Source organism: Xiphophorus couchianus, chromosome 22, assembly GCF_001444195.1.
Source record: "Xiphophorus couchianus chromosome 22, X_couchianus-1.0, whole genome shotgun sequence".
Lineage (NCBI taxonomy): Eukaryota > Metazoa > Chordata > Actinopteri > Cyprinodontiformes > Poeciliidae > Xiphophorus > Xiphophorus couchianus.
In genome coordinates, this window is record NC_040249.1 from 19,067,248 (window position 1) to 19,094,774 (window position 27,527).

General features: G+C 37.9%; 4 protein-coding genes and 1 long non-coding RNA gene across 16 annotated transcripts in view; 3 read left to right on the plus strand and 2 right to left on the minus strand.

The window, feature by feature from the left end:
* Positions 1-10,461, plus strand: part of ablim1a (actin binding LIM protein 1a) — a 54,370-nt gene extending 43,909 nt beyond the window's left edge. For 7 of the 12 annotated variants that reach the window (XM_028007286.1, XM_028007283.1, XM_028007282.1 and 4 more), the window contains 8 exons: positions 2,393-2,478; positions 2,589-2,712; positions 3,075-3,136; positions 4,135-4,195; positions 4,417-4,424; positions 4,966-5,040; positions 7,099-7,179; positions 7,402-10,461. In XM_028007286.1, the coding sequence (XP_027863087.1) occupies positions 2,393-2,478; positions 2,589-2,712; positions 3,075-3,136; positions 4,135-4,195; positions 4,417-4,424; positions 4,966-5,040; positions 7,099-7,179; positions 7,402-7,515 (611 nt within the window). In that variant the 3' untranslated portion in view covers positions 7,516-10,461. Of the gene's footprint in view, positions 1-839; positions 2,260-2,392; positions 2,479-2,588; positions 2,713-3,074; positions 3,137-4,134; positions 4,196-4,416; positions 4,425-4,965; positions 5,041-7,098; positions 7,180-7,401 lie in introns of those variants that run through there. The other 5 variants (XM_028007285.1, XR_003594172.1, XR_003594173.1 and 2 more) reach the window with 5 other exon arrangements.
* A 983-nt stretch (positions 10,462-11,444) lies between these two features.
* Positions 11,445-14,606, plus strand: LOC114137843 (probable E3 ubiquitin-protein ligase TRIML1). The gene is made up of 6 exons (XM_028006672.1): positions 11,445-11,469; positions 11,940-12,055; positions 12,171-12,404; positions 12,501-12,547; positions 13,412-13,554; positions 13,639-14,606. The coding sequence occupies exons 1-6, from the start codon at positions 11,445-11,447 to the stop codon at positions 14,208-14,210; spliced, it is 1,137 nt and encodes a 378-aa protein (XP_027862473.1). The 3' UTR covers positions 14,211-14,606.
* Positions 14,607-16,225: 1,619 nt separating this feature from the next.
* Positions 16,226-21,132, plus strand: LOC114137645 (hyaluronan-binding protein 2). The gene is made up of 13 exons (XM_028006399.1): positions 16,226-16,382; positions 16,580-16,676; positions 16,777-16,860; positions 16,940-17,050; positions 17,149-17,265; positions 17,354-17,464; positions 18,532-18,703; positions 18,791-18,888; positions 18,969-19,344; positions 19,432-19,574; positions 20,220-20,354; positions 20,445-20,590; positions 20,722-21,132. The coding sequence occupies exons 1-13, from the start codon at positions 16,323-16,325 to the stop codon at positions 20,884-20,886; spliced, it is 1,815 nt and encodes a 604-aa protein (XP_027862200.1). The 5' UTR covers positions 16,226-16,322; the 3' UTR covers positions 20,887-21,132.
* Positions 20,821-21,968, minus strand: LOC114137649 (uncharacterized). Its single transcript, XR_003594051.1, has 2 exons — positions 21,401-21,968; positions 20,821-21,252 (listed from the first exon to the last, which is right to left on the minus strand). It is a non-coding gene; the product is annotated as an uncharacterized LOC114137649 (long non-coding RNA).
* Positions 21,969-23,784: 1,816 nt separating this feature from the next.
* Positions 23,785-27,480, minus strand: LOC114137647 (E3 ubiquitin/ISG15 ligase TRIM25). The gene is made up of 6 exons (XM_028006400.1): positions 26,896-27,480; positions 25,973-26,068; positions 25,656-25,889; positions 24,910-24,932; positions 24,674-24,807; positions 23,785-24,580 (listed from the first exon to the last, which is right to left on the minus strand). The coding sequence occupies exons 1-6, from the start codon at positions 27,478-27,480 to the stop codon at positions 23,994-23,996; spliced, it is 1,659 nt and encodes a 552-aa protein (XP_027862201.1). The 3' UTR covers positions 23,785-23,993.
* Between the last annotated feature and the right edge of the window lie 47 nt (positions 27,481-27,527).

The following is a 27,527-nucleotide window of genomic DNA, read 5'->3' on the forward strand; positions in this document are numbered from 1 at the left end:
CTTGCTGGGTTGCAGTAGTAGGCGATAATGTTAATTCTTCATGAGCAGCATTGTGCAAGCTAAACTATAATATTATATGGGCTTTAATATATTCATTTATTGGATTTCATTGGGTAGAATTTGCAACCTGAGCTTGCTAGCTTATTCAAATAAGGACTGTTTTCTTTGCTCATATAAATTGTTATTAAATTTGGTTAAATTCCTCCCAAAACTGATCCAGTTCACATAATTTCCTTCTTTTAATTGACAAAAAATCAAAATGAGCTTGAAATGTTTGACCCAGAATTGACCCAATGACATGTTAAGTGTGGTTAAGCACATCAGCTGTCAGAATATTTCCCCACATGAATTAAAGGTGAGATCGGAGCTGTTATTTTAGTTTACTTTTACCTATTCGATGCTTTAGGTTGAAACAGCATTCTTCTTGTTGTATTCCCCTGCCTGCATCAAACTCAACTCTGTTTAAATCTATCAGTTTTCAAGTTTAAAGTGGAGGAAGTATTTTTTATTGATAGTAATAAAAAAAATTATGTGTCTTTAACAACTTATTCACTAAGCTTTTACCTCTGAACAGAAATGTCGCAGCTCTATTTTGGATGTTATTGGGCTGCAGAGTTTGCTCTCCTAAATAGACATTAAGTTTCCTTCTCAATGAATTGGATTAGCTGCTCCAGCTTGTTTTATTGCTCTGCATGATACGCAGTGACTTGCTAGGGAAAGTCATTGTTGCACTGTGGGCACATGACCCAGTACTGAATGTTTTGGCGCTAAGATATTTCCTTGTGGCTGAGACTGTGACCCAGACACTGATAGTTCAGTTCCCATGGTTACCAACCTAGATACAGCTGCCGTAGCTCAGCAAAGCAAGTTTGGTGAGGACATCATCAGATCCGCCACCTTCCCTGCTGCCCATGCTCCCTCCCTGGATGACAGCTCCCGGAGTGAGGGTGACTGTTGGCCCCACTCTCTCGCTGTTTTAGGTACGGTAGTTGGTTGTGTGTGCGCAGCTGCCCCCTGGTGGTAAAATAAAAGCTCACCCAGACCGAGCTCTGCTTGTTTCCTACCCCCAGCTTACCTGCCTCCCTCCATTAACCCCCAGTGTACTCCTTTACCTACCCATCAGTTGCCATTTAAGTTTTGCTTGCGCTGATTGAAGGCGTGGTTGGTTTCTGTTGCTACCGTCTTATTTTCTGCTTCAGGAGGTCTTGCTTTATTGCTTCAGCTAATCATAAAAGCATCACAAATAACCTGGACAGAGATAACTGAGACTGACTTCAAACTTTCGTCTGTCTGTCTTACATTCTGTGTATTTGACATCCTCTAAATTGTGTAATTTAGCTGTGACATCTGTGTATCCAAATAGTCCAACAAGTCTCTCTCTGTTTGTCTGTCTCGTCAGCTCTGTCTCAGACTTGTGTTAAAGCGTCCACCTGTTAGTCATTGAGTCAGCCATGTTTGTTTTGTTTTTCTATGCCCTCAACAAATAATTCTGGTGAGAAGTTCACATCCTCCCTTTGTAGGTGTCATAATAATTACAGGTGTCTATGTATTTATTTTAGCCATTCTTTTCCCAGGGTGAAATGGCTGCATAAAAGCAGAAATTGGGTTGAACACTGGTACACCAGTGTTACCATGTCAACCAAGTGGGAAACAATGAATCCTTTTATCATCCATAGTCAACTTTGAGGATTCACTTTTACGTTATCTTCCTTCATTAGAGTTTTTATTCATAAGAGTTCTGACTTACCTCAGCTGGGGAAAATTATAGAACAGTTGACTTCCTCTTCCCCTTTGACCTCTGTGAAGAGTCACCAGTCCTCCTCCTGCAACCCTACAAACCTGGGTCCGATTCCACCCAAAAAATACCTGACAGCTCCTGAATCTTTCAACAAGACAAGGATCCCATCACATCAAAATTGGTTTTGGGAAATCTGAAGCAGGTTGACATTAAACTCTGGAATGGTTTCAATTGAACTATGTTAAAATTTTATGTTTTATGCTTAAAAGTAGAGTCCGTACCAAGAAACCAATCAATTCAAATGAGCTCCACATACTATGTCAAGAACATTGGTCTGGGTTAATTTTTAGATTTGAGCCTTCGTATTTAGACATTACACAAAATGGAGTCTAGATTCAAATTTGTTCTTCCAGTTCCTTTGTTTTTTTAAAATTAGTGAGGTTGTTTGGTGTCTTATGGTTCCACCCTGGGAAAAATGGTTCACTTAAATAAGAAAATACCTAAATTAATCAGCCCTAAATGAGTGTATGTAAACTTTTCACTGGACGTGTCTGTAAGGCATGGTCTTCTTAAACAACACAGGTTTGATTGAGTTCTGTGTTAGGTGTAATTAAGTCTTATGACGGTTTTTGTAACTTCGCTAAAATCCTGTAGGTTCAGAAGGGAGGAGGCGGTCTAGAGAAGAGGAGGAGGAAGAGGCTTTGAAAAGAAAGCAACTTCAGGAAGAGCATCTCAGTAAGGTTGGTTGGATAATATTTAGATTCCTGTTACTGTAAATACTGCATAGCTGTCTTAGTTTATTCTCTGAAGCTATTTGGCGTTGGGCTAATGTTTGGTTTTGACTGTGCAGATTCAGTCTGGTCTGGGAAAACTCATTCTGAAGGAGGAGATGGAGAAAGAGCAGATTAGGGAGCGGCATGCTCGCAGCCTCTCTGCTCAGCGCTACGATCCCAAAATGAACAACTGTGACGCAGGTAGCCAGAAACGGCCTCCTCAGCTGGTTTACTCTTGATTTGTCAGCAATGTACCTTAGCAGAACATCTGTACTGTAAATTTCCTACATCATAAAACATCATAAGTTAGAAATTCAACTTGGAGTGCTATGGTGGCACAGAGTTAAAGCACAACCCACGTATGGAGGTCTTAGTCCTCGACGCAGCCGTCACAGGTTCGAGTCCTGGCCTGATGACCTTTGGGACATGTCTTCCCTGTTTCTCATTACCTATTTTCCTCTCTGACCATTCTCAAAAAAAGGCCAATAGAGCCAACAAAATCTTAAAAAAAGAAGAAATGTAACTTTTTCTTATAAGTACATTGTGTATAATTTGTGTTTCAGATCCAACGTCTCCAACCAAGACCAACTCTCTGCCTGGTTATGGACGGAACGGTCTGCATCGGGTAAGAAAAACTTGATGTGCTGATGTTACATAAACAGTAAAGTACACAGCTTTCATACACTGCAAACTTGTCTACACTTTTTCACGTTAACAACCACAAACTATAATGTATTTGATTGAAATTAGCATGTGACAGAACAACTAAAATAGTGCATAATTGTGAAGTGGAAGGAAAATAATTCATAGTTTTACTTTTTTTTTCTGAGTGGATTTGTCCTCAGTTAATATTTTGTAAAATCTCTTTTGGATGCAACTTCTGCACATGTTACAGGATTTATCAGATCAACTAAAGTCAACTGAGCACATCAAACTTGTAGAAATCCTCGTGATTTCAACAACAGTTTGAAGAAACAATCCACAAGATGGCGCTAATTGAAGATATTCTCATAAATTAGACAAGTTGTATTTCCTTCATAAAATGAAAGACATGCAAATTAAAATACATTGAGTTTAACTCTCAGTGAATATGATTTGAATAGAGTTAACTGTATTCCTTGTTTCACTCAGGGTGATAGTTTAGAACATTTATTTGAGGTTGTCTGTGGATTTTGTAAAGACCGTCAAAGTTGGCTGAAGATAAAAAAGAAATATTATTTCTATCTGAACTTACTACAATATGTTGTTTGACTTTTATCACTCAAACAAACATTAAGAACGTTTTATATATAAGTATGTTCAACATTTGAATTGTTTGGTTTACTTCACTATTTACTGTATTTTAGTCTTACATATCTGGTTGTCTGTCTGTGGTTTCCTTGTTTGCTTTTTATCACTACTTGATTGTATTTAGTTAGAGTTTGTATTATGCTTTATGCTTAGTTATGCAAGTATGTTCATAATTTTGTCTAGTAAAATAAAAAAATTAATACATACCAATAGGGGTTTGAATATTATGTGTAAAGAAATCTATGAAAACAAATTTCAAAACATGGATTGAAACCTCTGCAAGATAAATTTTTCCCTAAGTTAACAAGCTGATTTCTCTGGGGTTTGTTTCAGCCTCAGTCTACAGATTTCACCCAGTACAACAGCTATGGAGACATGTGTGGTGGAGGAAGAGGTGAGCACTTCAAACAGAACAAAGCCACACAAAGCAAGTTTCACCAGAGATATTCAGCATTAGAATTGGCTTGCAAAGCGTAAATATACACAGACATGCACTTTGAAATATTTGATTTTTATTAAGGACTGCAGTGCTGTAGATAAAAGTAGCCTTGCAGGGGGACTCGACAGCAAACCATTAACTGTGAATCTCATTCTTTGTCCCATTTTGTCCTGCAGAGTTTCAGGTATGTCTCTCATCTGCTTTTCTTCACATGGCATGCCTCCTCATCTTTGCATCATATACTATGCTTGGTCATTGGGTTGCAAGAGTCACCTTGCCCTGAATGCACACCACCCACTCCTGCTCCTTGCTTGCATCACTGTTTGAATTAGTTTCAACTACAAGGCATATTGTGCTGTGGTTTCCAACAGATATAAGAAGCAAACACACATATGCCAAGTAGCTGAACAACTGTACTGTAAATGCAATGTATAACCATTGCCTCATGTCTTATTCTGTGTTGTTTATCAATGTGATGACTCAAGCTACATGTTATACTTATTTCTTTAAATGAACGACAGAAAAAACAACAACAACAACCGCTGTATATTTAGGAAAGCTGTAAACGACTGCCCATGTTTAATACTAAGAAACAGAGCTGTATTCAAGCTACTCGCTCCATCCAGTAAAAACTGCACCCACTGTCATGAGTGGACGTATATTCATGCCATGAACCTTGCAGTCCCCTTCCACTATATTACATGTGTATATGTTCTATCCTTTAGCACATTAAGGATGGCCGTGCAGCACTTGCAAGGATGGACAGGGGAGTATCTATGCCTAATATGTTGGAACCAAAAGCAAGTATCTTCTTCTTTTTGTATCAATTACAAATGAGATACATTTAAAAAAAGAGTACAATGTCTCATCTTTGACTGTATTTGAATGTTTATAGTGAATTTAGAAATATAGAGCCTTGCAAAAACATTCATATTTCTTAAACCTTTTCACATTTTGTCCCATTACAACCACAAACTTCTATGGATTTTATTGGATGGAATAACACAAAGTGGGGCACAATTGTGAAGTGGAAGGAAAATTATACGTTGCTTTCATTTTTTTCAAATAAAATAGCACATGTATGTAAAATAGCATGTATTTTTATCCCACTCACTTTACTGTGATAACCTAAAAGTTAAATTCAATGCAATTTCATTTAACTATCAAATAAAACGCAGGTGTTTGTAATTTAATTGGCTTAAATAGCCTTCATTGAAAACAATATAAAAGCAATGTACATTGTAAAACAATGTACAAAATATTTATTTTCTTGCTTTTTCTTTTGTAAATATGATTATCAAAGCTACAACTGAAGACTGTATATTCATAGAATAAACCAGAAATGTAGGGGTTAAAGACACAAGTCAAACCCTCTGAAATTTAGAAGGGAAAATGTAAAAAAATATGTATATATACGTGCTGAAATAGCAAAAGCTGGCAATCAGTCATGTACTTTAGTTGCCTAGTCAAAGTCAAGACTGTACTCAGTTTAGAATTTGTGGTAAACTTGAAAACCATCAGTCCTGATTGAGGTTGAGCTATTTTGCAGAGACGTAGCCTATGTGATCAACTTTCAGTATCTAGATGAGCCAAGTTATTGGAGACTTATCCAAAAACATTTGCCTCAGGATGGTTTAAAACTAATGCACACTCCATGCTTCTCCTCATCAACTTCTCTGACACTGCTAAAGAGAATTGTCTCACAGCATGGTGGTTGACCTTAACTGGGCCATCCTAGCACATCAATATACTTTGATCTAAACATTTCCTTAGCTGTAAGTAATTTGCACAACTTATAGGGTCAGATGGATAGTATAAAAATGTTCACAACTTTTCAGATTTTAAGGTAAAAATAATTTAAAAAATAAAAACATGTATTATGTTGCGTAAAATTTCTCCATCCCACTAAAAACACAGTGAATCTTGTGGTGGCAATGACTCAAAATGTGAAACAGTCCAAATGCCAGGGCCACTTTTGCAAGAAACTGTATTTAAGAGACAACAAATGGGCTAAAATATAATCAGATAGAGCGGGGACAGTTAATGCAGTTATTTTGCAAAAAAAAGAAAAAAAGCAAACCCTAAAACCCCCCCACCCATACATTCTTTTAGCAAAACAACAAAAGACTCACTTTAGCTGGGTTCCTGATTCAGCATGTCGCTTAAGGAGCTGCCGAGTCACTCAAGCGCTTATAGCATGCTGGCTTCTTCATGCTCATCTGCACATGGCTGTGACTCAAAGTGACTGGATACTGTATGCAACATACAGTATAAAAATCCAGTAAGTCATCCAAACAACTCATATCACTATATACTGTGTATGTAGTGTGTAAGGGCATTACTGTGTGGATATGAGTTGGTCAGGGGCTTCAAAGAGTTTTCAGTTGCTTATTATTGAGCATCTCAGCTGGGATTAGAATTAGCTAGTTTATTCCTCAGTTAGTTGAAAAAATACCAGCACCTGGAATCCAGGACAATCATTCCCATGTGGATCGATATGGCTTACATTAAAGATGTTGGTCCTCCTTTTTTTTTTTTTGGTTTCCATTAAATATTAAATGCTTCTCAAACTATAACCAGTTACATGAGTTTGAAGTCATTTTTTCCTCTCTTTGTCTGACAGTTTGCACGTTTAAGCACTAAAAGATTGTGCACATCAAAGCACCTGCATTTCCTGAATATCCTTAACAAAACAAACCCAGTCAGCCTCCTGTCACATACCTGCTCTCCCACCCTTTCTCACAGTCAGAATTACCCAAAAACTTCAAATTTAGTGATTTTGTTTGGTGATATCTGTTCGTTTTTGGGGCTTAGCTAAAGGTTTTATCTGTTTTAATGATGCATGTCTCCTTCTGAAGGTGTATCCCTATGAAATGCTCATGATAACCAGTAGAGGGAGAGCTAAACTGCCAAGGGATGTGGACAGAACCAGACTGGAGGTATCGGTTTTCCTCCTGACGCTCCTCAGTTAACACTGCATTTTGATTTTGTGTCAACAGCATTGTTGCACAAACTTACATCTGTAGCTGAGAACATGCAGTATCAGTTGCTCCTTGTCATTTTTGCAGCAAAACCCTTTTTTTACAGCTTTGATGCTAACTGAGAACCTCCCACCCTTCCCCCCTCCTTTGTTTTTTCTCCACCTTTGTTCTCATTTCTAGCGTCACTTAGCACCCGAAACGTTCTTTGAGATCTTTGGAATGGAGATCCAGGAGTTTGACAGGCTTCCCCTGTGGAAACGCAACGACATGAAAAAGAAGGCCAAGCTCTTTTAGTTTTTTTATTTTTTCTAATTTATAGCATGCATTATTCTGTACATACAATCAGATAGCACACAGTTGTAATCTAGATGTAGGTTCTGGGTTATTTCCTTTTCTTTTTTTCTTTTTTTTTGCTTATGTCGTCTGGATATACCTGGGGATTCCAAGAAATGGACTGATGTTGCGATGATGGACTTCAATAATGAATGGAAAATTCTTCCATGTTCAAAAATGACAAAGAATGATGAGAAGGGTCAAGTTTTATTTGCTTTGACTGCACTTATTTTACCTCCTGCTTTGCTTTAAGTGAAAATCCTTCCTTTACTTTACTGCTTGTTTCTCCCTATTTGTTGCTGTTGATTCCCGTGGAACTTTGTAATTACAGTAGACCATCATGGCACAGTCACAAAAATGCCCATGCCTGTAGCTCAAAAGTGTGTCAACTTTTTGTTTTGCTTGGGCTGAAACAGTTTTAGCCCAAAGGTTTCAAGAATCGGCTCAGTGAGTCTTTTAAGATACAATACGATGAGAAAAGCCTGTGGGAACACGGTGAGCACATCCGCCAACTGTTTGACTGGATCTACGTGGAAATGAATCCTCCAATAGCCGGCATATCACCAGTCTTCTTCCCCGTGGCTTTCATGCACACAAATTGTTCATCTGAATGGACAAAAAAATGTCTCTTTTCTCAGGCTCTCATAAACAAAGTTATACACCTTACCTTTACTTATATTGGAAGTAAGAATCTTATATTTTAAGGCTGTTTCCAACATATAGTTACATTCAAATAGATACGACCCCCTATTTCAAGAAACGACTGTATTTGAAAGTATTGTTTTATAAATGAAAAAAAAAACACACTGCCATTTGTTGTATTGAAATCTAAGCCAATAAAGATTTAAATTGCCATGAACCATGAATACTGATCCTCTGCCATCCCAAAGTTACCCTCAGCTTCTTTTCTAATATTTTGATGTGGACATTTGGGGATGTTAGCACAGGGTGGGAAATTATCTTAGGACTGAAATACAAACCTAAAATCTTCATCAGAAGTCTTCATTTCATTCATTTAATTTTACAGCATTATTCATTTAATAATGCTGTAAAATGCTCATACTACTGTTGCCTGTTGCAATTTTCCAGAAAGTTTTCTCAACTGAAAAATATTCAGTTGAATCAGGACAGGCTATGACTTCACTTATTTTGATTTTTTAAATTCTAAATAAAAAATACTTAAAATATTTATATAAGAAAAGTTCCCATCCAAAAGAATGGTAATCTTTAAGCTGCCACATGAATAGCAGCTGGAAAACATGATTAAATGTAAATTAAGCACAAGTTGTGAAATAGCAACTCTTGTCAGGTCTTGAGGTATTTGTGTTACTTTGAATTCACTCCCAGTTTGAATACTGGGAGTGTGTTGGGTTCAAATGTTTTGAATTCACAGTGTTCAGCTGATTCAGGATGTCACTTTTACCATGGTGTCACCTTTTCGGGGATTTTTAAATTTAATGTTCAAGTGACCATCTGGTAATGACATTTTCATGATCTTTAAGAGCACTTAAGCAGGAAGATAGTTCTTAAATTAATTGGATAATTGAAAAGTAGCTCATGCCGTTAGTTTTTCGATTTCAGTTTCAAGCATTCAAAATGCTGAAGTGAGCGAATATTTATTAGTGCAGACAGAGTATTTGCATAGATTTTTATAAAATTAAGCAATGATACATTTGGATGCCAATGAGTGTGATGCCATTTACCCTACAAAACAACATGAAATTCAAAATATGTAAAAAAAACAAAAACAAAAAAAAACTAAAGGGCAACTGACTCCAGCTGCATCAGCTGGTTTCGACTTGGTACTGGTACTTGACAATGTGGTAATGTTTTTGGATGATAAAAACTACAGGGAACCTAAACTGCCTTTAAAAAAAGATGTGGGGATGTCCTTCAAGTCCTCCCCCAAATTACTTCTGTGATTGTTTACCAAAAGCAGTGTATCATTCCAAACTATTGAAAAGCAATACAGATATGTTATACTGCTCAGGGTATTGCATTCCTTTCAGAAACTGATGCCGATTCTTCAGATCTGAACTTGATGAATCAGCAGGTTCAGATCGTAAGTCTGCTCTGACTTCTGCTTCTTCAGCAGTTTTCAGCTGACCTGTTGAAGTCCCACCAGTCATGCAATACATGCTAATTTTGCAAGTCCATAGTTGTACCAAAAATATTTGCAATGAGTGCTGAAAACATTACACTACAGAAGGCTCCAGTCTATGATTTACTGCGTTGTGGTGAAGGGAAACATCCACAACTACGCTCTTTTATGGTTTTCCCTTACTTTATCTCAGAAAACTATGTCCTCAAACTCTTTTTCCTTAATCAATCAGGGGTTTCATCCTTTGAGTTTGCATTTCAGTCTATGAGGTTTCATACCTTCTGCAATATTTTTCCCTTTTCTTCTGTAAAAACAAAATCTGAAATTCCACACCTATACCTTATAATTTCCTTTGTATTTAATTGTTTTGTTTTCTACAACTCATACCCAGATTTTCTGTTCTGCAGTTCTCCATTTTAGTCCTGTTTGATCTTGTTTTCTTTGACCCATTAGATGATTGTGTGTGTTTTGCTGTGAACATCTCAACTCTGCCTGGACTTTAGCTTCTTCCCAGGTTGTTTGTGATTTGGACCCAAATTGAATCCAAATAGTTAGGAAAAAACCTAGAAATGAGCACTTGGGATCTCTGCAGGGGCAGTAAGGTTTTAAAAAGAGAGAAAAAACTGAATTAAAATTAAAACATGAAACCTGCACAATAACCACTAAGATGTCCATGACAATTCTAGATTGTGATTTATTTATTCTCAAATTGAGAGTAGAATTTCACATCTTGGTCTATTCTCAGCAACTTTCTTCTGCAGTGTTCAACTCCATCTTTGTAGAATAAAGACATTTTCACCACTGCTTACAGTAGAATTGGTGTGTGTATGTCAATCTGTGCAGAAATGGTACGGCAGTCATGTGACATCTTTTCAGGCAGTGACATGTTTAAGCTATGGTGGACTGTCACAAGAACAGAAATATTCTTTTTCTTTGTCCATGAGTGTATCAGCAGCAAAGTGACAGGCAAATGGAAGCATGTAGACTCACACACAGATGAACATGCATAACAAAACGAAATGAGACTGTAGAGTAAAGGCAAATTTACAGCATTTAAAATTTACTGTACAGTTGAATAAATAGCATATTTAAATTCACAGAAATGTGCAATTGAGTAAGATAATTCAAAAAAAGTGGATAAAAATCAATATATGGATGTAAATCAATAGAGTGCTGGTTTTTACAGAATATACTTAAAGTGCCATCTGAAAGTATTTACACCCCATAACGTTTCTCAAATACAGATTTGAATATCGTTTTCATTTTTGAAACTTAACACACAAAGTAATGCACAATGGCAAAGGCAAACATATTTCAGATATTTTTATAAATTTGTAAAAAAAAAAAAAAAACATAAAAATATACCCTTTTCTAAAGTACTTAAAATTGAGCTCAGGTGCATCTTATTTCCACTGATCTTTCAGATCCTCCTGAGGTACCTGAGGTAAGTTGAGCTGACTGAGCGTGAGTTAGAATTAAATCCACTTGTTGCTTTAATTCTGCAGAAACATCTGCAATAGATTGTTAGAACAGATATACAAAAGTCTCTTGTCTGATAAAGGCGAGGTAGGTCTTTTTTGGCCTATATTCAAAGCTTTATGTCTTGAGAAAAAACAGCCACTGCTCAGGACCTGACTAACACCATCACCGTAAAGTATGGTGGTGGCAGCATGACGCTGTGGGTATGGACCTCTACCCCTTGCGACTTGTCATTAAAGTGACAGAGGACAAATACAGAGACGTTTCTCAAGAAAAACTATGACAGCTTGTATCTTCATCTGCAGAGAAAATGGTAGAAAATTTCCGCAAACCATGTAAGGCTTGTAGAGACATACGAGAGACATACTTTAGGTTGCAATTGCTGCAAATGCTTTAGTCCCTGTCCACATGGAAACATTTTAAAAAATGGAAATGTTTTCTGCCACATCTCCATATTGAAACAGTGATTTAGGAGACCCTATTTTTAAAATCATGTTCCAGGTGAATTATGTTCACCTTTGCATATTCTTGTGAACAGCAAAAACATCTCTTTTGTTAAAACTCTAACATCATAGCCTCACCAAAAGCTTAACTTGGCTTGGATTAAAGTCCTTTTGTACTGTATGCTTCCTGGTCCATGTTATTCCAAACTTATCTCATAAAAACGATTTACAGAACAGCTACAGTGCTAAGATGTGATGCAAGAAAGTGATCTCTCTTTAAACAATGTTCACACTCAGCCACTACTTTGTTGCAGTTTACATTTTACAGTGAGCAAATCATCAGACGTAAGCTTGCTAAATAGTGTGCAACCATTTTCCACAGGAGACATTAGAAAAGCATCTAGTATCTTTGAAGAAGCAAAGGGATGCTGTGAAACACAGACTGAAGAAACTGGCAGCCCGTCAGTCAGAAATCACTGTGAGTTTTACTCTGATTTCTGAAAAAGGCTCTCTCTGTGTAGAGATTTTAGCAATTTCTCTACAAATGATCCAGCAGCAGAATTTTATTTGATTTCAATGTCTACTGTACCTAGAAAAAGTCTGCAGCGATAAGAGAGAATGTAGCAATGAAATATCAGGAGATCCAGACGGTTCTGGAGGAGGACCTGCGGCTCACCTTGTCCCACCTGGAGATGGAGGAGAGGGCTGCCATCTCTGCCTTGGATGGACTGATGGAGAGAAACTGTGCTCTGATCCAGGGAATAGAGCAGGACTTGGCCAGACTTTCTTTAGTTTTGGAGCACTGTGACACAGAACCTGATTCTATGGTAAAAAAAAAAACAAAACAAAAAAAAACATATATGAGAGTTTAAATGTAAAGAGCAAAAACCTACAGCTGACCTAGATTTTCCACTATTCCTCAGTCGTTCGTTTTACATGCTGAACTGGATGACACAGAGACAGCAGATAGGTATGGATAATTACAACTCCTATTTTGTAGGAGATTCTTCACAAAGTATTCCTCTTCAGAGAATTATAAGAGGGTTTTATGTGACGACCAACACAAAGTAGTGCATAACCGAGAAGTGCAAGGAAGATAACTTATGGTTTTAAAAATCTGAAAAGTGTGGTGTACATTTTTTTCAGCCCTCAGAGTCTAATACTTTATGGAACCATATATAACACTTAAAGTTGTAGTTGTTGCACATCTAGAGATTGTTTTGCCAAATTAGATCATTATCAGTCAGATTAGAGGAAGAGCAATCTGGCAAGAAGGAAATAAAACTGCAGCATGATGCCACCACCACCATGTTTTACAGAGGGGATTGTCTGTTCAGGGTTATGAACATTGCAGGTTTTTCACCACACATACAAATTTTCAAGTAGGACAAAAAGTTTAATTTCAGTCTTGTCTGGTCAGACCTCATGGCTTTCTTAATGCCACTCTTTGGTAGAAGATTTGTAAATCACACCACTTGTTTCCTGTCAACAGATTCTCCCAGCTGAGTGGTGGATCATTGCAGTTACCATGGCTCTCTTGCTTTCTTCTCTATTTAATTTTCCTTTCTTACAATTAATTGTTGTGTAATCAGCTATTCTAATGATTATCTTGACGGTTAATCAGATATATATAAAAAAAAACCTAGACATATTCTGCTGATTTTTTGCTTAAATTATGAATTACCTTGTGTTGATCTATCATAAAATCCTAATAAAATAAGCTGAAGTTTGTACTTGTGGCATGATAAGAAAATTTCTGCTAAAAAGATTTTGCAGGAATTTTCAAGGCACTATGCCAATATGTAATACTTCCTTCATGGTTTTTATTCGTCAGAGTGTTGGATGTCCTCAACCAATCAGATCCCAGCAGTGTGAGCCTTGATGAAGCTAAAGCTAACCAGATCCTCAGCCTCACCAACAGCATGCTGCTCCTTGTCTGCTCGCAGATCCCGTTAATGAAGAAGCTCCTGAAAAGCTGTCAGTTCCCACATCACCTTTCTTCTTTACACTGCTATCTCTTTAGGAAACATTTCATGCTGAATTTTCTTCACTTGTGTCCAGATTCCAGTGAGGTGCACCTGGACCCAGAGACGGCCCACCCAAAGTTGGTCATCTCCCCTAAATGTGACAGCGTCTCCTACACAGACGCCTGGCAGAAACTCCCTGACCAACCAGGACGGTTCGACACCACCCTCAACGTCATCAGTCTGCAGGGCTTCAGCTTTGGCCGCCATTACTGGGAAATTGATGTGACTGGGAAGACGTATTGGGAGCTTGGTGTTACCTTCCCCTCCATTCCTCGCAAAGGCGTATCTGAGGAGTGCTGGCTGGGTCGGGGCGCCGTGTCCTGGTGTGTGGAGTTCTTTGATGGGGAATACACAGCCTGGCATGGAGGGGTGCCTCACCAGCTGCCTTTTACGAAACGTTTCTGTCGAATTGGTGTTATGTGCAGCTTTCCTGCCGGCCTGGTGACATTTCTAGAGGCGGACAAAATGACGCCACTGTTCTCATTCTGTGCTGGAACCTTCTCTGAGTGCCTCCACCTGGCCCTGTGTCCTGGTCACAACCACAGCGGCACCAATTCAAGTCCTATTGTAATCTGTAATGAATCGTCTCCTACAAGTGACCTGTAGCTGCATAAGAACATGATGTACAAAAATGCAGGGCTGGCACAAGATTTTTTAGGGACCCTGAGCAGCACAGGATTTGGGGTCCCATTTACATTGTAGCCCACCAATCACAACAGCACCAATCATGTGTCTTTTAAGCTATTCAAACTTAACTTATTTTATGTTGTGCATTTGGTTTCATTGCTACATTGTAAGACAAAAATTAAATAGATAATACATTTCTTGTTTTTGATTTGACTTTTTGACTTTGATTTTTATCACATTCATTCAAATAAAATGAATAAAAAATGAACTTATGTTTTATTTGGCTCACAATTAGGAATTCCATTAAAGGAGACTTGAATGTTATGCTTACAGAACAAATATACAGTAAGCATCTCCGCAAATGACCTATGTTAATTTTTATTGATCAATATTGAGCATCTTTTTACATTGAAGTAATTTGGCAGCATATGGACAAAAACTGCCTTAATTTCATTTTAAAATAATATTTAAGCATGTGACTGTTTTTAAAGATGGGCTGGATTTGACCTCCAGGCCTTGAGTTTGGCATATTTTTTCAATTGAATTTATTTGACAACTGCAAAACTATATATATATATATATATATATATATATATATATATATATATATATATATATATATATATATATATATATATATATATATATCCTTGTTAAAAACCTAGACAGATTCTTGATCATGACCCTCTAATTTAGAGGTGATGCTCCAGCATTAAATTGGATTTAAGTCCAGATTTCGGCTGAGCTGCTCCAAATCCTACTTTTGTTTTTAGCCTGTCTGAGGTGAACCTGCTGCTGTGCTTCGGATCGTTATCCTGTTGTGCAGCCCAAGTGTGCTTGAGCTTAAGGTCGTGAACTGTGACCGGACATTTTTCCTCATGACGCTCTGTTAAGGAACATGGTTCATGGTGATATCGACTGCAACAATTCATTGAGGTCTATAAGTTCAATTGTCTTATTCTGAAATACTGTGTAAAGTTTTACACCAGCTCCGATATGACTCACATTGTCCAAAAGGTTCTGCCTTTAAATTTTTAATGACTTTGAGACGGGCTTGTTCCATGTTTCCATGCAGGTCAAGATAACGGCTTTCACTTTGGTTGGAGTCCCAAAGTCTTAGAAATGACTTTGTAATCTTTTCCAGACAGACAGATGTCAATTACTTTGTTTCTCATCTGTCATTGAATTTCTTTAGTGAGTCCATGATGCTGTGTTTTTTAAGATTTTTAGTCTACAGGTTGTATTTAGGTGATTTCTTGGTTCTACAGATGAGATAATCACCATGGTGACTGTGGGAAATTAAACTGAACCAAAACTGTTAGTTCACAAAGGGGAGCAGTCAGGTTCCCACAGACGGTTGGTTTCAGTAGCTTTTTTCTCTTAGAAATGAAAGCATAATTTGAAAACTACATTATGTATTTAATTAGGTTATCATTGTCTGATTTTTATATTTGTTTAGTTACTTTTTTGTTTCTTTCTTCTTTTTATTCTTTTACAAAACGGAAAAAACAAATACATATAAGTTGTGTCATCAAGTTTACTGCGTTACATATTACATGAATTTTAATCTTTTCACTAATTTATGAAATCAAATTAACTTTTCAATAATATTCTGATTTATTCAGATGTCCCTGCAGAAATATGCATGTCCTGAAATTGCATCACTGTATAAATAGTCCACTTGTTGATGTGCCCAGGGTATGTGATTCAAAGTCTAGAAGCAAACAAACAGTGAGGTTTTAGCAAACATGCTCTCTGAGCATTTGTGTTGCAAGTGTAGGGCTCACTTTTAGAATTTGATGCTTTTAATGTAAAAAGTCTGCAAACATGTCACAAATGACACTAAAAAACATGCAATATTCATAGTAGCTGTAAAAACATCTTTATGTCATCTTAAGAGACCATTGTGGGGTCTCTTATTGTAAAGTTTAAATCAATAAAACTGACTCAGCATCATGGATGAGTGCCAGATTAAACTAAAGTTTCAAAGGTTAGTGTCCTTGTGTAAAAATGTAGGAAAAAGGTCAGGTTCTCTACAGCGCTGCACAGTCTCATTTGGTCCTCCTGGACGTCGTCTGGTGCTCTGCCATCATGAAACTGAAGCTCCTTCTCATTTTCCTCTTCTTGGCTGTGCTCCTTATCCCCACTGAAGTAAGTATTTACAACATGTATTATCTTAAAACAATGTAGTAAATGCACCACTCTTAATTACAACTGTATTTTCTTTTATTATTGCTCAATTAGTTCTATCCTATGACGTTTATTGTTATTAAAACCATTATTGTGTTTGGTGGAATTATTTATGAAATGCTTTAACAAATTTCTAACTGTCATTTTTCATTAATCAGTCGAAACCCAAACACAAAGACAAACACAAAGACAAACATGGATCAAGAGGACAAGGGCGGGAGAAAAAAATGCAAAAATTTGAAGATATAATTGAAGGTTGGAGCTCCATTTTGTCATAAAATACTGATTCTATAACTTAAAAAATTCAGCAAAAGAAACGACGTATTCCAAATCTGAAATGAAAATATTATTTTAGACGTCATCTTCAAGGAGTCATCTGATGACGACGACGAAGATCAGCCTTCTATGGACTGGCTTCATGACCTTCAGGATCTACATGGTATAATGATTAGACCTACGCTTTAAAAAGTTGTGTCTTTCTTTGCCTGATTAAAACCTAGTTCCATTTAATTTGCCAGGGGAATGCACACCCAATCCCTGTCTTAACAACGGTGTGTGTAAGCAAAAAGGCAGGAGAGGGTACAAATGTGACTGTCCTGCGCCTTTCAAGGGAAGGAAATGCGAGAAAGGTTGGATGAAGCTGTCATCTTCTTCCTATTGAAGTTCCTGTCAGTGTCCAACTGAGACTGTAAAATCAGCAGCTACTGTTTGTGCTTATGGTTGTCAGCCCCGAAAGCGTGCAGAATAGGTGTTTGTGGTCGGGGGGAGTGTGTGCTGACTTCAACCGCTCCTTTCTATGAGTGCAAATGCAAATACCCGTTCCAGCCTCCAGACTGCAAACGATGTAAGGATCAAATAGCAAAACTACATTTTCAGCTAGTTACTTTTCTAAAACGTTTATTGTGTGTATTTGATCCTTCTTTTGTGCAAAGATTCTGTGTGTATGCCAAACCCGTGCAGAAATGGTGGCCAGTGCATCCGGGAAGGGAATGACTTTGAGTGTCAGTGTCGCGAAGGATTCAGTGGACGCTTCTGTCATGTTGGTAAATACTGCACTCTTATATCAGTCTCTTTGTTTTCCAAGACTAATGTGTGTGCACAGAATCCTGCAGTTTTTTATATCTCTTTGACCTTAACACATTTTATTGCGCTATCACTACCGTTTCAAAATGTCTTCTTAAAAAAAATCAAAAAGGATGGCCTCCATTTGTTTTCAACTCTCTCACTCTGGTGTCCCTAAATAAAATCTAATGTATCCAATTGCCTTCAGAAGTCACATAATTGGTAAATGGACTAGACCTGTGGAGTCAAAACTACCAAGACATGTCACCCACCTAAACTGATGAGAAAGACAAGGAAAACTTTAGTTAGTGCTAACATTAGCGCTACAGGAGAAGAAAAAGTCAATTCTTAGCTTTGGATAATCTTTTGAAAGTACAAAGTCTTAGTCTTGATGGAAGAGAGGTAAAGAAAAAGAAAGTCAAGTCAAGAAAGTTTGTTATACACCACAAAGTATGAATAGGACTCCACCAACATAGAGGAAAAGGGATTTTTTCTTTTATACTGCCCAATACCCTGAACACAACACTCATATGGTGAAGCAGGGTGGTAGCAACATCATGCTGTGGGAATGTTTTTCTCAAGCAGGTCAGAAGTTGATGATAAGACTGATGGAGTTAAAAACAGGACAGTCCTGGAAGAAAACCTGTCGAATGCAGCTAAATACTTGAGAATGTTCTTCCAGCAGAACAATGACCCAAAACATGTGATCAGAGCTGATACAAGTTAAGAATCTGTGTGAAAACCGATGTTCACAGATGCTTTTCATGCAACCTCACTTCAGTATCTTGCTAAGTAAAACAGATCAGAAAATACTTGCAGACTAAGCTTAATATGTTTCTATAAGTTATTGACTCATGAGGGGCTCACTGCAAATGCTCACTGCTCTATACAAAGTGTTTTGTTTCTTTGTTTGTTTATTGTCTGTCAAATAAAACTTTGGAAAAAAGTTAAAACAGAGAGAACAAAGAAACAAGTAAAGGGGTGGGAGACGTGAAGCATTCATACTATGTGAGTTTTCTACTTATTAAGACACTGGATGTGTTTTTAGGTCCAAATGACTGCTATGTGGGTGATGGCGAGTCTTACCGTGGGAATGTGAGCGAGACAGATGATGGCTTTGACTGTCTCTACTGGAACTCCCACTTTATCCTGGAAAAAGGAGCTGATCCCTTCAACTCGTTTGAGAATGACGACGGCCTTGGCCCTCATAACTTCTGCAGGTCAGAACAAAAACAAGACTGAACTGTATTACAACTACAGTCATCATGGATTTATGGTACGTTACTTTGGTTTTATTTAATGTGCAGAAACCCAGATGGAGAACCAAAGCCCTGGTGTTTTTTCAGAAGAGGACGAAGATTGTTTTGGGACTACTGTGATGTGAAAAAATGTCCTGAACCAACAGGTCCAGAACAAAGCTCCTAGTAGGTTTCTGACTCTGATGTTGGGGTCAACAAACGACAAACTATTTGTTTGCATTTTCAGGTGGACCCAAACCTCCTACTGGTGGCCCTCCGACCCCTAGTGGTGGCCCCAAGCCTAAGCCTCCTACCGTTCAGCCACCTCCAGTTACCACTGAAGCACCAAAGACCACCAAGGCTCCACAGCCGTCCCAAGAACCAATTGACTCCCCTGATGTGCCATCTCCATCTCCTGCACCAAAACAGTTTGAAACTTGCGGAGTGGCTCAACCAAAAAAGATCTTAACTCGAATCTTTGGGGGTCTGAAAGTCAGTCCTGGAGCAGTACCCTGGCAGGTTTCTGTGCAACAGAAACCAAAGAACTCCAACATGAAATACAGCCACGTCTGTGGAGGAGTTCTGATCGAGAGTTGCTGGGTTCTGACAGCTGGACACTGCATGTAAGAAAACAACCCTCCAAATCTGAAGAATTTAGATTATGACTTTCATTCAGCTTTTTTGTTTACTGGATGTTTTGTTTTTCACAGTGAACAAAACAAGGACATGCAGGTGGTGATGGGTAGCCTGTCATTGGACGCACATGATCCTTCAGCTCAAGTCATTGAAGTTGAGAATGCGATTGTCCACGAGAACTACAGGGAGACTTCTGCAGCTGTTTACAACGACATAGGTAAAACTGCACTGTATTTCTTCCATAAAGAGCCATTTTTATCCTCCAATTGTGTTTAGACTCACAATTGATAGTTATATGAATTCTCAAGAATACAATTGCTAAACATGTAAAAAGTGTGAAAGAATAAAAAAGTCATGAAAGCAGACTAATTTGAGTTCATAAAGTGAAGATTTATGTAGCGATGTTTTTCAGTGAGGAGTAAGAAGTGTCTGAGAGCAGCAGTTTAGAGACCTAGCACATTGGCACTCTATGGCGGGAATAAAAAGCACACTTTTGCAAGTGTTAGATCTGGGTGTAAAAAATAAATGGTACAACTAAAATCCATCAGATAGATGCAGGTTTGACCAACATGTTTCTTTCTGTATCTGTAGTGAAATTAGCCTCATTTAGATTAGAGAGCAAGTTTTTATGTACTTAAAACAAGGATACCACTTGTCACACTCAAACTCTTAGGTTTTATGTCTCTAAAATGATATTTGTCCTTTGAATGAATCAAAACAAACCCTGGCAGTGATTTTTGCTTACCAGTGAGGTTCGTATTCATTTTCTAAACTGATTTGAGGATTTTCTTGTGTTACATTTTCGTAACAATTACCTTGTGAAAACATTTGTGTGACATTAATCTGATCCGTATTTTCTAAGCTTTGTTAAGGCTTAGGGGGAGAGATGGAGTTTGCGCAAATGAGACCCAGTTTGTGAAGACAGCTTGTCTGCCCGGTGGCCAAATCTCTGATGGGACTGAATGCACCATTTCTGGATGGGGGGCCACAGAGGACTGTATGTGTGCGACTTTTTCCTCATAATTTGGTTCACTCTGTTTACTACAACTAACTGTTTTGTCCTAATTGTTCAAAATCACATCTGCAGCGAATTATGGCTCGAATCACCTGTTAGAGGCTAATGTTCTGCTGATCAACCAGGCAAAGTGCTCTGAGCCCACTATTTACGGGGCCGTCCTAAATAATGGCATGTTCTGTGCCGGCTACCTGCAAGGTGGAGTTGATTCCTGCCAGGTTAGTCAGCTTTATGCTTTACAGTAGCTTTAAATTATGTTTGAATGTTTAGGTGTATCTGTGTACTTTGCATCCACCTGCCACTTTTTTTCTCTATTCTACTCTAATTTTCCATTCATCTGTTGTTTCAGGGGGATTCTGGAGGACCACTGACTTGCAAGCAAAATGACACCAGTGTTGTTTATGGTGTGGTGAGCTGGGGAGATCAGTGTGGAAAGGAAAACAAACCAGGAGTCTACTCAAGAGTCTCTACCTTCCTCGACTGGATCAAGTCAAAGACTCAAGGACATGCTTAAATAACCCAAGGATATTAGTTATGAACATACCAGCGTGTTTGGCCGAGAATTAAGATGTGATTGAAGTTATTTTTCGTAACTGCTCTGCACCTGATTGAACTCTTTTGAAGCCTCCCAAAAAACCCCTGAAATTTTCTCAACATATTTTGTCATTTTCTCACAGGCGAATGTGAAAAATAACTTGAAAAAACCTCAATAAAAGTGTACTCCACTCTGTTCCTTCAGGGATAAAATGTCTAACTTTTGCTTCTGCTTAATGTGTTGTCATTTTAGCAAATTATAGGTAAAATTAACCGATACATCGATTAATCTGTGATTGATAAGTCAAATAATAAAAACATTTACTTGTTTCTATTGTTTAAATACCTGCGACAGACTGGCGACCTGTCCAGGGTGTACCCCGCCTCTCGCCCGGAACGTAGCTGGAGATGGGCACCAGCAACCCTCCCGACCCCATTAGGGACAAGGGTGAACAGAAAATGGATGGATGGATGGATGGATATTGTTTAAATACATCAACCAAGAGCACAAGACCACTAAAATGAGCTTGTAAGAGGAATATGCTTTGGTGCACAAATGGAGTAATTCTTTGAATTGCTTTAAATGTATGTTGTATTCCAAACTACAAAGGCTGTCAAAGAGCATGCATAATATTTTCTATCCTTTTTATATCCAGTCCTTGGAGAATTTTTTAGGGGTGGGGGATCTTTTAGCACGTTTATTCTCCAGTTTAAATATGATTTAACCTGTTTAAATTGATCAGAATAGCTAAGAACTGTTGTTTAGTTAGACTTTCTGTTTCCTATAGATGTAAATGTGATGAGGCTCATGTAAATGCAATGAGCTTGAAATGGGAGAGACAAGATAATATATTCAAGTAAGAGTGGTGCGTGTTGCTGTAAGAGTTAAGGTTTACATTAGTTAGAATTTTTATGAATTTATGTTACAGCAACATACTTTACACCCTGAAAGATGAGTAAAAAGCATAAGAATAAATAAATTAATTTTCTACATTTAAATCTCTGCATAAATTTTATAAAATTTTCAAACAAGGGAATAAAATAAATTCTCACACAAAGAAATTGCTCCTTTTGAATTTTGGCACTCTTATTGATTGCTATAAAATTAAAGCAACTAATGCATTTTTAAAAATGTAATGCTTACATCAACAGATAATTAATAATTAATTATTAATTAACTGACTTTCTAATTTCCTATGGTAAAATAAGCTGTAATGCAGAGGCCACTCTTCAAAATGGAAAAGACAAGAGAACATGCTATTTAAGATTTCTGTCAGTTTTTACTCACAAAATGGCTACAAATAATAGCTGTTTTCATAATGCTCATACAGTAAGAAAATGGAATGCAGCTTCAATTTGAATGAATTAAAACCAGTTTATTCAACTTACTACATTTATGTGAATTTAACTTGACAGCTTAATAATTTAAAGTGAAAAAACTTGTCACTAATTGAAGCAATTTATTTAAGTTGGGTCACCTATTCTCTTTTTCAGTGTATTTACTGCGAATGACTGAAAATGTTTACCTTGTCACAATGCACAGTGGGTAAGAAAAGAAAAAAATCTTCAAAGTTCACTGCTAGAGAACAGAGAAAGAAATTTTCCACTGAAAGAAAGATGGGTTTATTTTAAGGCTTTTTACACATCTTTAAAAATCTTTATGCTTATTTGTGCAGTTGGATCTAAATGCATTCATCTCTGAACTGGGCTGAAATGGTTTTCCTAACCTATTAACTTGCCAAAAACCTGTGTAATCTGAGTACTTGTTAATCAATTTTGCTTAAGAGAAAACAAGATGTTATACAAATAATTGCTAACATCAGTGTTTGTGGACACTCAATGCAGCAAAGTTCACAGTTGATGTTATTTGATCTCTCTTGCTGCACTGTTTGCTGTAGAGGCAAAAAATAAAAGCCACGGACATCTGACACTGAAGGCTGTTGTCCGCTGTGGGCTGATGAACCGAGGGGGCGATTACAAAATGAACAGGCCAGAAGTTTACACACGATTCATGTACTTTCTGCAATGCACAACAACATGATAAGCACATAAGAGATGGAGACCTTCAACATGGGAAAAGAGATGCAAGACTATTCCTACGTATAATATAATAAGTTGATGAGAAGATGGATGGACCCTAAATACAGGACAATCCTGAATGAAAACCTGTTAGCAGCTGCAATAGACTTCAGACTGACTCGTAAGTTCACCATGCTGCAGGACAGCAACCCTAAATGTGCGCCAGAGCTATAGTACAATGGTTAAATCACAGAGCATTCATGTATTTACCATGGCCTTGTTAAAGTCCAGACCTAAATATAATTGAGACTTTCAAGGTTTGACAGTTGGGGGTAGTGCGTGACCCATGTATGGAGACCTCAGTGCTCAGCAGTTCGAGTCCAGGCCCAATGACCTTTGCCATATGTCTTCCCTCTCTGTCACAACCTTGTTTTCTGTTGATTCATTATTAAATAATGTGTACTTGGTGTTCCTCAATGCTTTCCAGTCCCGCTGACTGAGTTTGAACTAGTCTGCAAAGAAGACCTGGCTATGATTTAAATCTGTAGATGTGACATATTTAAATCTGTAGCTGTTTTGAATGGTGACACAAATAAATTTTCCTTCTATTTCACAATTATCAGACCAAAATGGTGCATCATATGGACCATTTGGTCCATTTTGATCCATCCTATAAAATTTGAATAAATTATACAAATGTTTTTTTTGGTTGTAATGTGACAAAATGTAGAAAACGTCCAAAGGTGTGAATACATTGTCAAGGCAAAGTAAAGTACAACTTTTGATGTTGAACCTGTAAAGAAAATATTGCACAGTAAGTTCTCCATGTGTATTTACTTTATTAAACGTTGCACAACTATAGAATTAAATCATAGTCGGAATAGATTGATAATATATAAACACTGAAGGAAAATATTGTCTATCATCTACCTTCTAATACTTAAATAGATAGATTGAGATCCTTGTTTAAACCATGCAAATATCTGTCGGTGTACAGACTTACAAGTAATTATTTGACTTGACATTTTCACCACATTATTCAAATGAAATAAACACAGAAAAGATCATTCATTTTTCATCGTCTTCCCAATTCCAGGGATCCTTAATCCAGAACAAAGTGAGCGGCTGCCTGTTGACTCCGGTCATATCGATGCATGGGTTGAACATGGGGTAAAGAGGCTCTGTGCACTGCACACAGAAAGAGTGAAGCAGAGTCATTGCATCCGCATCATAGAATGACAGCTCCCCCTTCTGGATATTAGCCAGTATGCCCAGTTTCCTGACTCTCTTTGCTACTGGCAGCTGCTTCTCTTGTGTGTCGTGGCAAGCCAGGTACTGTCCATCTCCATGGTAGATGCACCAGGATGTGCTGTTCACACCCAGGCTGGAGGAACTCTGAACCGGACTGGTTTTCTTAGTGAGCAAACCTGTGGTGACACCAATCAGCCAGAAGGGTTTATCCTGGACAATCACCTCCCAGTAATGCTGGCCATTTGTAAAGCTCTCCTGAGCGAGAACACTGTACTGGGAGTCGTAAGGCTGAGGGTTCGGTCTGTCTCCAACACGATGGCGTCTCCAGTAAACTTGCTTTTTATCTGGAGATATTTCTAGTTTCGGATGGGCTGTTTTTGGATCTAAAGCCGGTGAACTTAGGTCTGCAATAATAATAATAGAAAAAAACGACAATCAGCACCACATTTATGCAAATGATGATTGCTTGCTTATGAAATCCTGAATTAATCACTAACATGACCACATTCGTGGAAAGTGTTGCGACAGAGCTAATGAGAGATCATCAACGAGCCTCTCAATGGTTTTCAGCTTTTCATGGTCACAAAGATCCCTGTTTACAGCCAGCAGTGGAGGAAAATCCAATGGATCACTGTAAAGAAAACAAAAAATAAATGTACCAAAGGAGCAAATTAGTAACAACACAAAAGAAAGGTTAAATATACCAAAATGCAATGTGTAAAAATATACTCACCAAAGATTTTGTGATCTGATTTGCTGTTAAAAATTAACAGGCCATCAGTTTTAGCTCAACTTCAAAACAGTATTAAGAAATTTTACTTTTGAAGATGGAAAACAAAGCAAGTACATACAGAAATGAAAATTCACACACAAGAAAAACAAAGGTGAATTCATAACTAGTCACTAGTCCATATGCTTAAAATCCACAGTTTCTGTCAGAAATGTGCATTCTTTATCAAGAAAGGAACAATTTGGTTGAATTAGTGGGATTTCTGGCACAGATGCTCCTTCAAATGATCAATTCTCAAAGTTAACCAACTTTATTTGTTCTTAATGTCTGTTTACGGTCATTGTCCAAACAAAACCATCACATGTGTCCAAGTTTGAACAATCTAGCCATCAAATTAATTTGAAGTTGAGGAATTTGAAGGCAGTCATTTAAAACGTTCCCTCACCATGCTACTGCCACGACCATGCTTGCCAGTGCTGACAGTGTTCTTATTTGGAAAGAACTGATTTGACTCTTTCAAACATAGTTTATGTCATTGTGACCAAGCTACTCCATCTTTGTTTACCCTAAAACATTTCCCTGCATTTGGCTTGTCCATGTAAATAGAGGCAAACTGTACATGCTCAAATATGGTGGCATTAGATTATGGGCTTCTTTTTAGATTAGGTGTTTTTCATAGCAGGCTTAATCCATTGTGGTTTAATGATCATTGTAAAATACTTAAATTATTTTTACAATGATTTACTCACCTGAAGGAACTGCAGGTCATTTGTTTCCTGGAGGAGAGCTTTATTGGAGGCTCTTAATCTGTCTATCTCTTTAATCTGAGTTTCCGTGATGCCCCTCTGGGCCTCCAGCCAGTCCGTCATGTACGACTCCTCTGCATCTATAATCTGCATCATCAGACGTTCGTCTGCATCTAAAACCACACGGATTCTGCTGTACTTGTCTGAGATTTTCTCTCTGAAATCCGCAGCAGATTTCTGGAAGATAATTAAAATGTCATAAACGCAAGGCTGCCCGCAAGAGAAAACAGGAGTGTATTATAAGCTCATAATGACTGTACCACAGTTTGTGTGTAAAGTGACTCCAAGTCCTTGATGGTGTGCTCTGCTTCACCTCTCCTCTTCAGTAAGTTGTTCATATTAGCCACCAACATACTCTGAAGACAGACATAAAACTGAATCAGAATATGGTTATGAATTAGCATAACCACATTCAAGATGTTTTACTTTTCGTTTGGTATATATAAAATGTGAATTTAATTTTTATGCTCTCGTGTACAATTTAAAAATATTTTCATATGTGTTCTTATGTGGATGACATGCACTTAGACCTACAAATATATATATGTGCAAAACAAATTAATAATAACATATACTAAGTCAAAGTAGCCATATCAAGGACTCAAGAAGTCAGTGCTGGTGATTGAATCACCCTGCAACCATATTGCTGCAATTTAGCAATATAAAATAAAAAGACACTATCTGTATCATGTATTACTGGTCTAATTAGCAAAAGAATAATTTTTGACAACAAAACTTGAGTAACTGACACTAAGTTACTACTGTTGAAGTATTTTCTGAAACAATACAATTAAAAATGGCCAAAAATTGAGATAAAATATATACAGCCGTGCATGACGTTCTCTTTGATTGAAAAATGGTTAGTTTTGATATGTTCACTTCACTGAATCGTTTTAAACATTGCATTTATGTTCATCCTTAGTTTTTAATTGACACCATCAATTATTTACCTAAAGGGCGTCATACTCCAGGGCTAGCAAGATATTGTGAAGTTGCACTGATTGCACAGTAGATGGCACTGTATGGACTAACACGCTACAGTCTAACTGCCTCGTATGCACTCATATTATTAGTTTCCTATCATAAAATAAATTTTAAATAGATGTAGTGAACAGTAATTACTGAAGTCATTGTTTAGTTTGTGGCAGAATAGAATATTAGAAAAACAAAATAAAAATGTTACCCTAAAGTCTGCGCTGGCTTCATGAAGTTGAGATGCCTTATGGTGCTTGTGGACTCCAACCAGGACACACAAACAGCACACAGGGATTTTCTCCTCCATACAGAAGAGCTTGAGCTCATCCCGGTGCTCCCTGCACTTCAGCGACAGTGGATCCTTGGTCACATCCACCAGCGTGTGCTCCCTCAGGGCAGACCTCTGCTGGTGCAGCTGGGCGTGGGCCTGGCACAGCGAGGCATCACAGGTCAAACAGGTCTGGATGGCCACACATGGTTTCTCTATGCAGTGGTCACAGTGGATAATTAGAGAGGATGCTGCTGTAGAGTCGGTCTCAGCTGCTGCTGGTTGCTGGTTTGTGGTGAAATCCTTGACTTTTTCCTGAAGGCTTGTGTTTATGTCCAGAGTGAGATTAGGTGGGAGGAATATCTGACACTCTGGACAGAAGAAAGGACCCTCAGTGGACTCATCTGTTTCCCAAACGGCTCGGATACAGGTGAGGCAGAAGTTATGTCCACATTGGAGCGTCACAGGTTCTGTGAAAAAATCCTGGCAGACAGGACACTTCAAAGGTTCGCTAACAGTCCCCATGGTGCTGCTTTCACCTATTACGGCAGACTTCTGCACCCAGTGCTCCT

Bases quoted from the DNA above. Each gene is read 5' to 3' on its own strand.
- LOC114137647 (XM_028006400.1), bottom strand. From the start codon at position 27,480: ATGGGGACTGTTAGCGAACCTTTGAAGTGTCCTGTCTGCCAGGATTTT. The intron at 25,890-25,972 runs GTACAGTCATTA...ATTATCTTCCAG, and splicing joins CACTTTACACACAAACTGTG to AAATCTGCTGCGGATTTCAG. The intron at 24,808-24,909 runs GTGAGTATATTT...TTTTCTTTACAG, and splicing joins ATCAGATCACAAAATCTTTG to TGATCCATTGGATTTTCCTC.
- LOC114137843 (XM_028006672.1), top strand. From the start codon at position 11,445: ATGGTAGAAAATTTCCGCAAACCAT. The intron at 12,405-12,500 runs GTAAAAAAAAAA...ACTATTCCTCAG, and splicing joins ACACAGAACCTGATTCTATG to TCGTTCGTTTTACATGCTGA. The intron at 12,548-13,411 runs GTATGGATAATT...TTTATTCGTCAG, and splicing joins GACACAGAGACAGCAGATAG to AGTGTTGGATGTCCTCAACC.
- LOC114137645 (XM_028006399.1), top strand. From the start codon at position 16,323: ATGAAACTGAAGCTCCTTCTCATTTTCCTCTTCTTGGCTGTGCTCCTT. The intron at 17,051-17,148 runs GTTGGATGAAGC...TATGGTTGTCAG, and splicing joins GGGAAGGAAATGCGAGAAAG to CCCCGAAAGCGTGCAGAATA. The intron at 19,345-19,431 runs GTAAGAAAACAA...TGTTTTTCACAG, and splicing joins CTGACAGCTGGACACTGCAT to TGAACAAAACAAGGACATGC.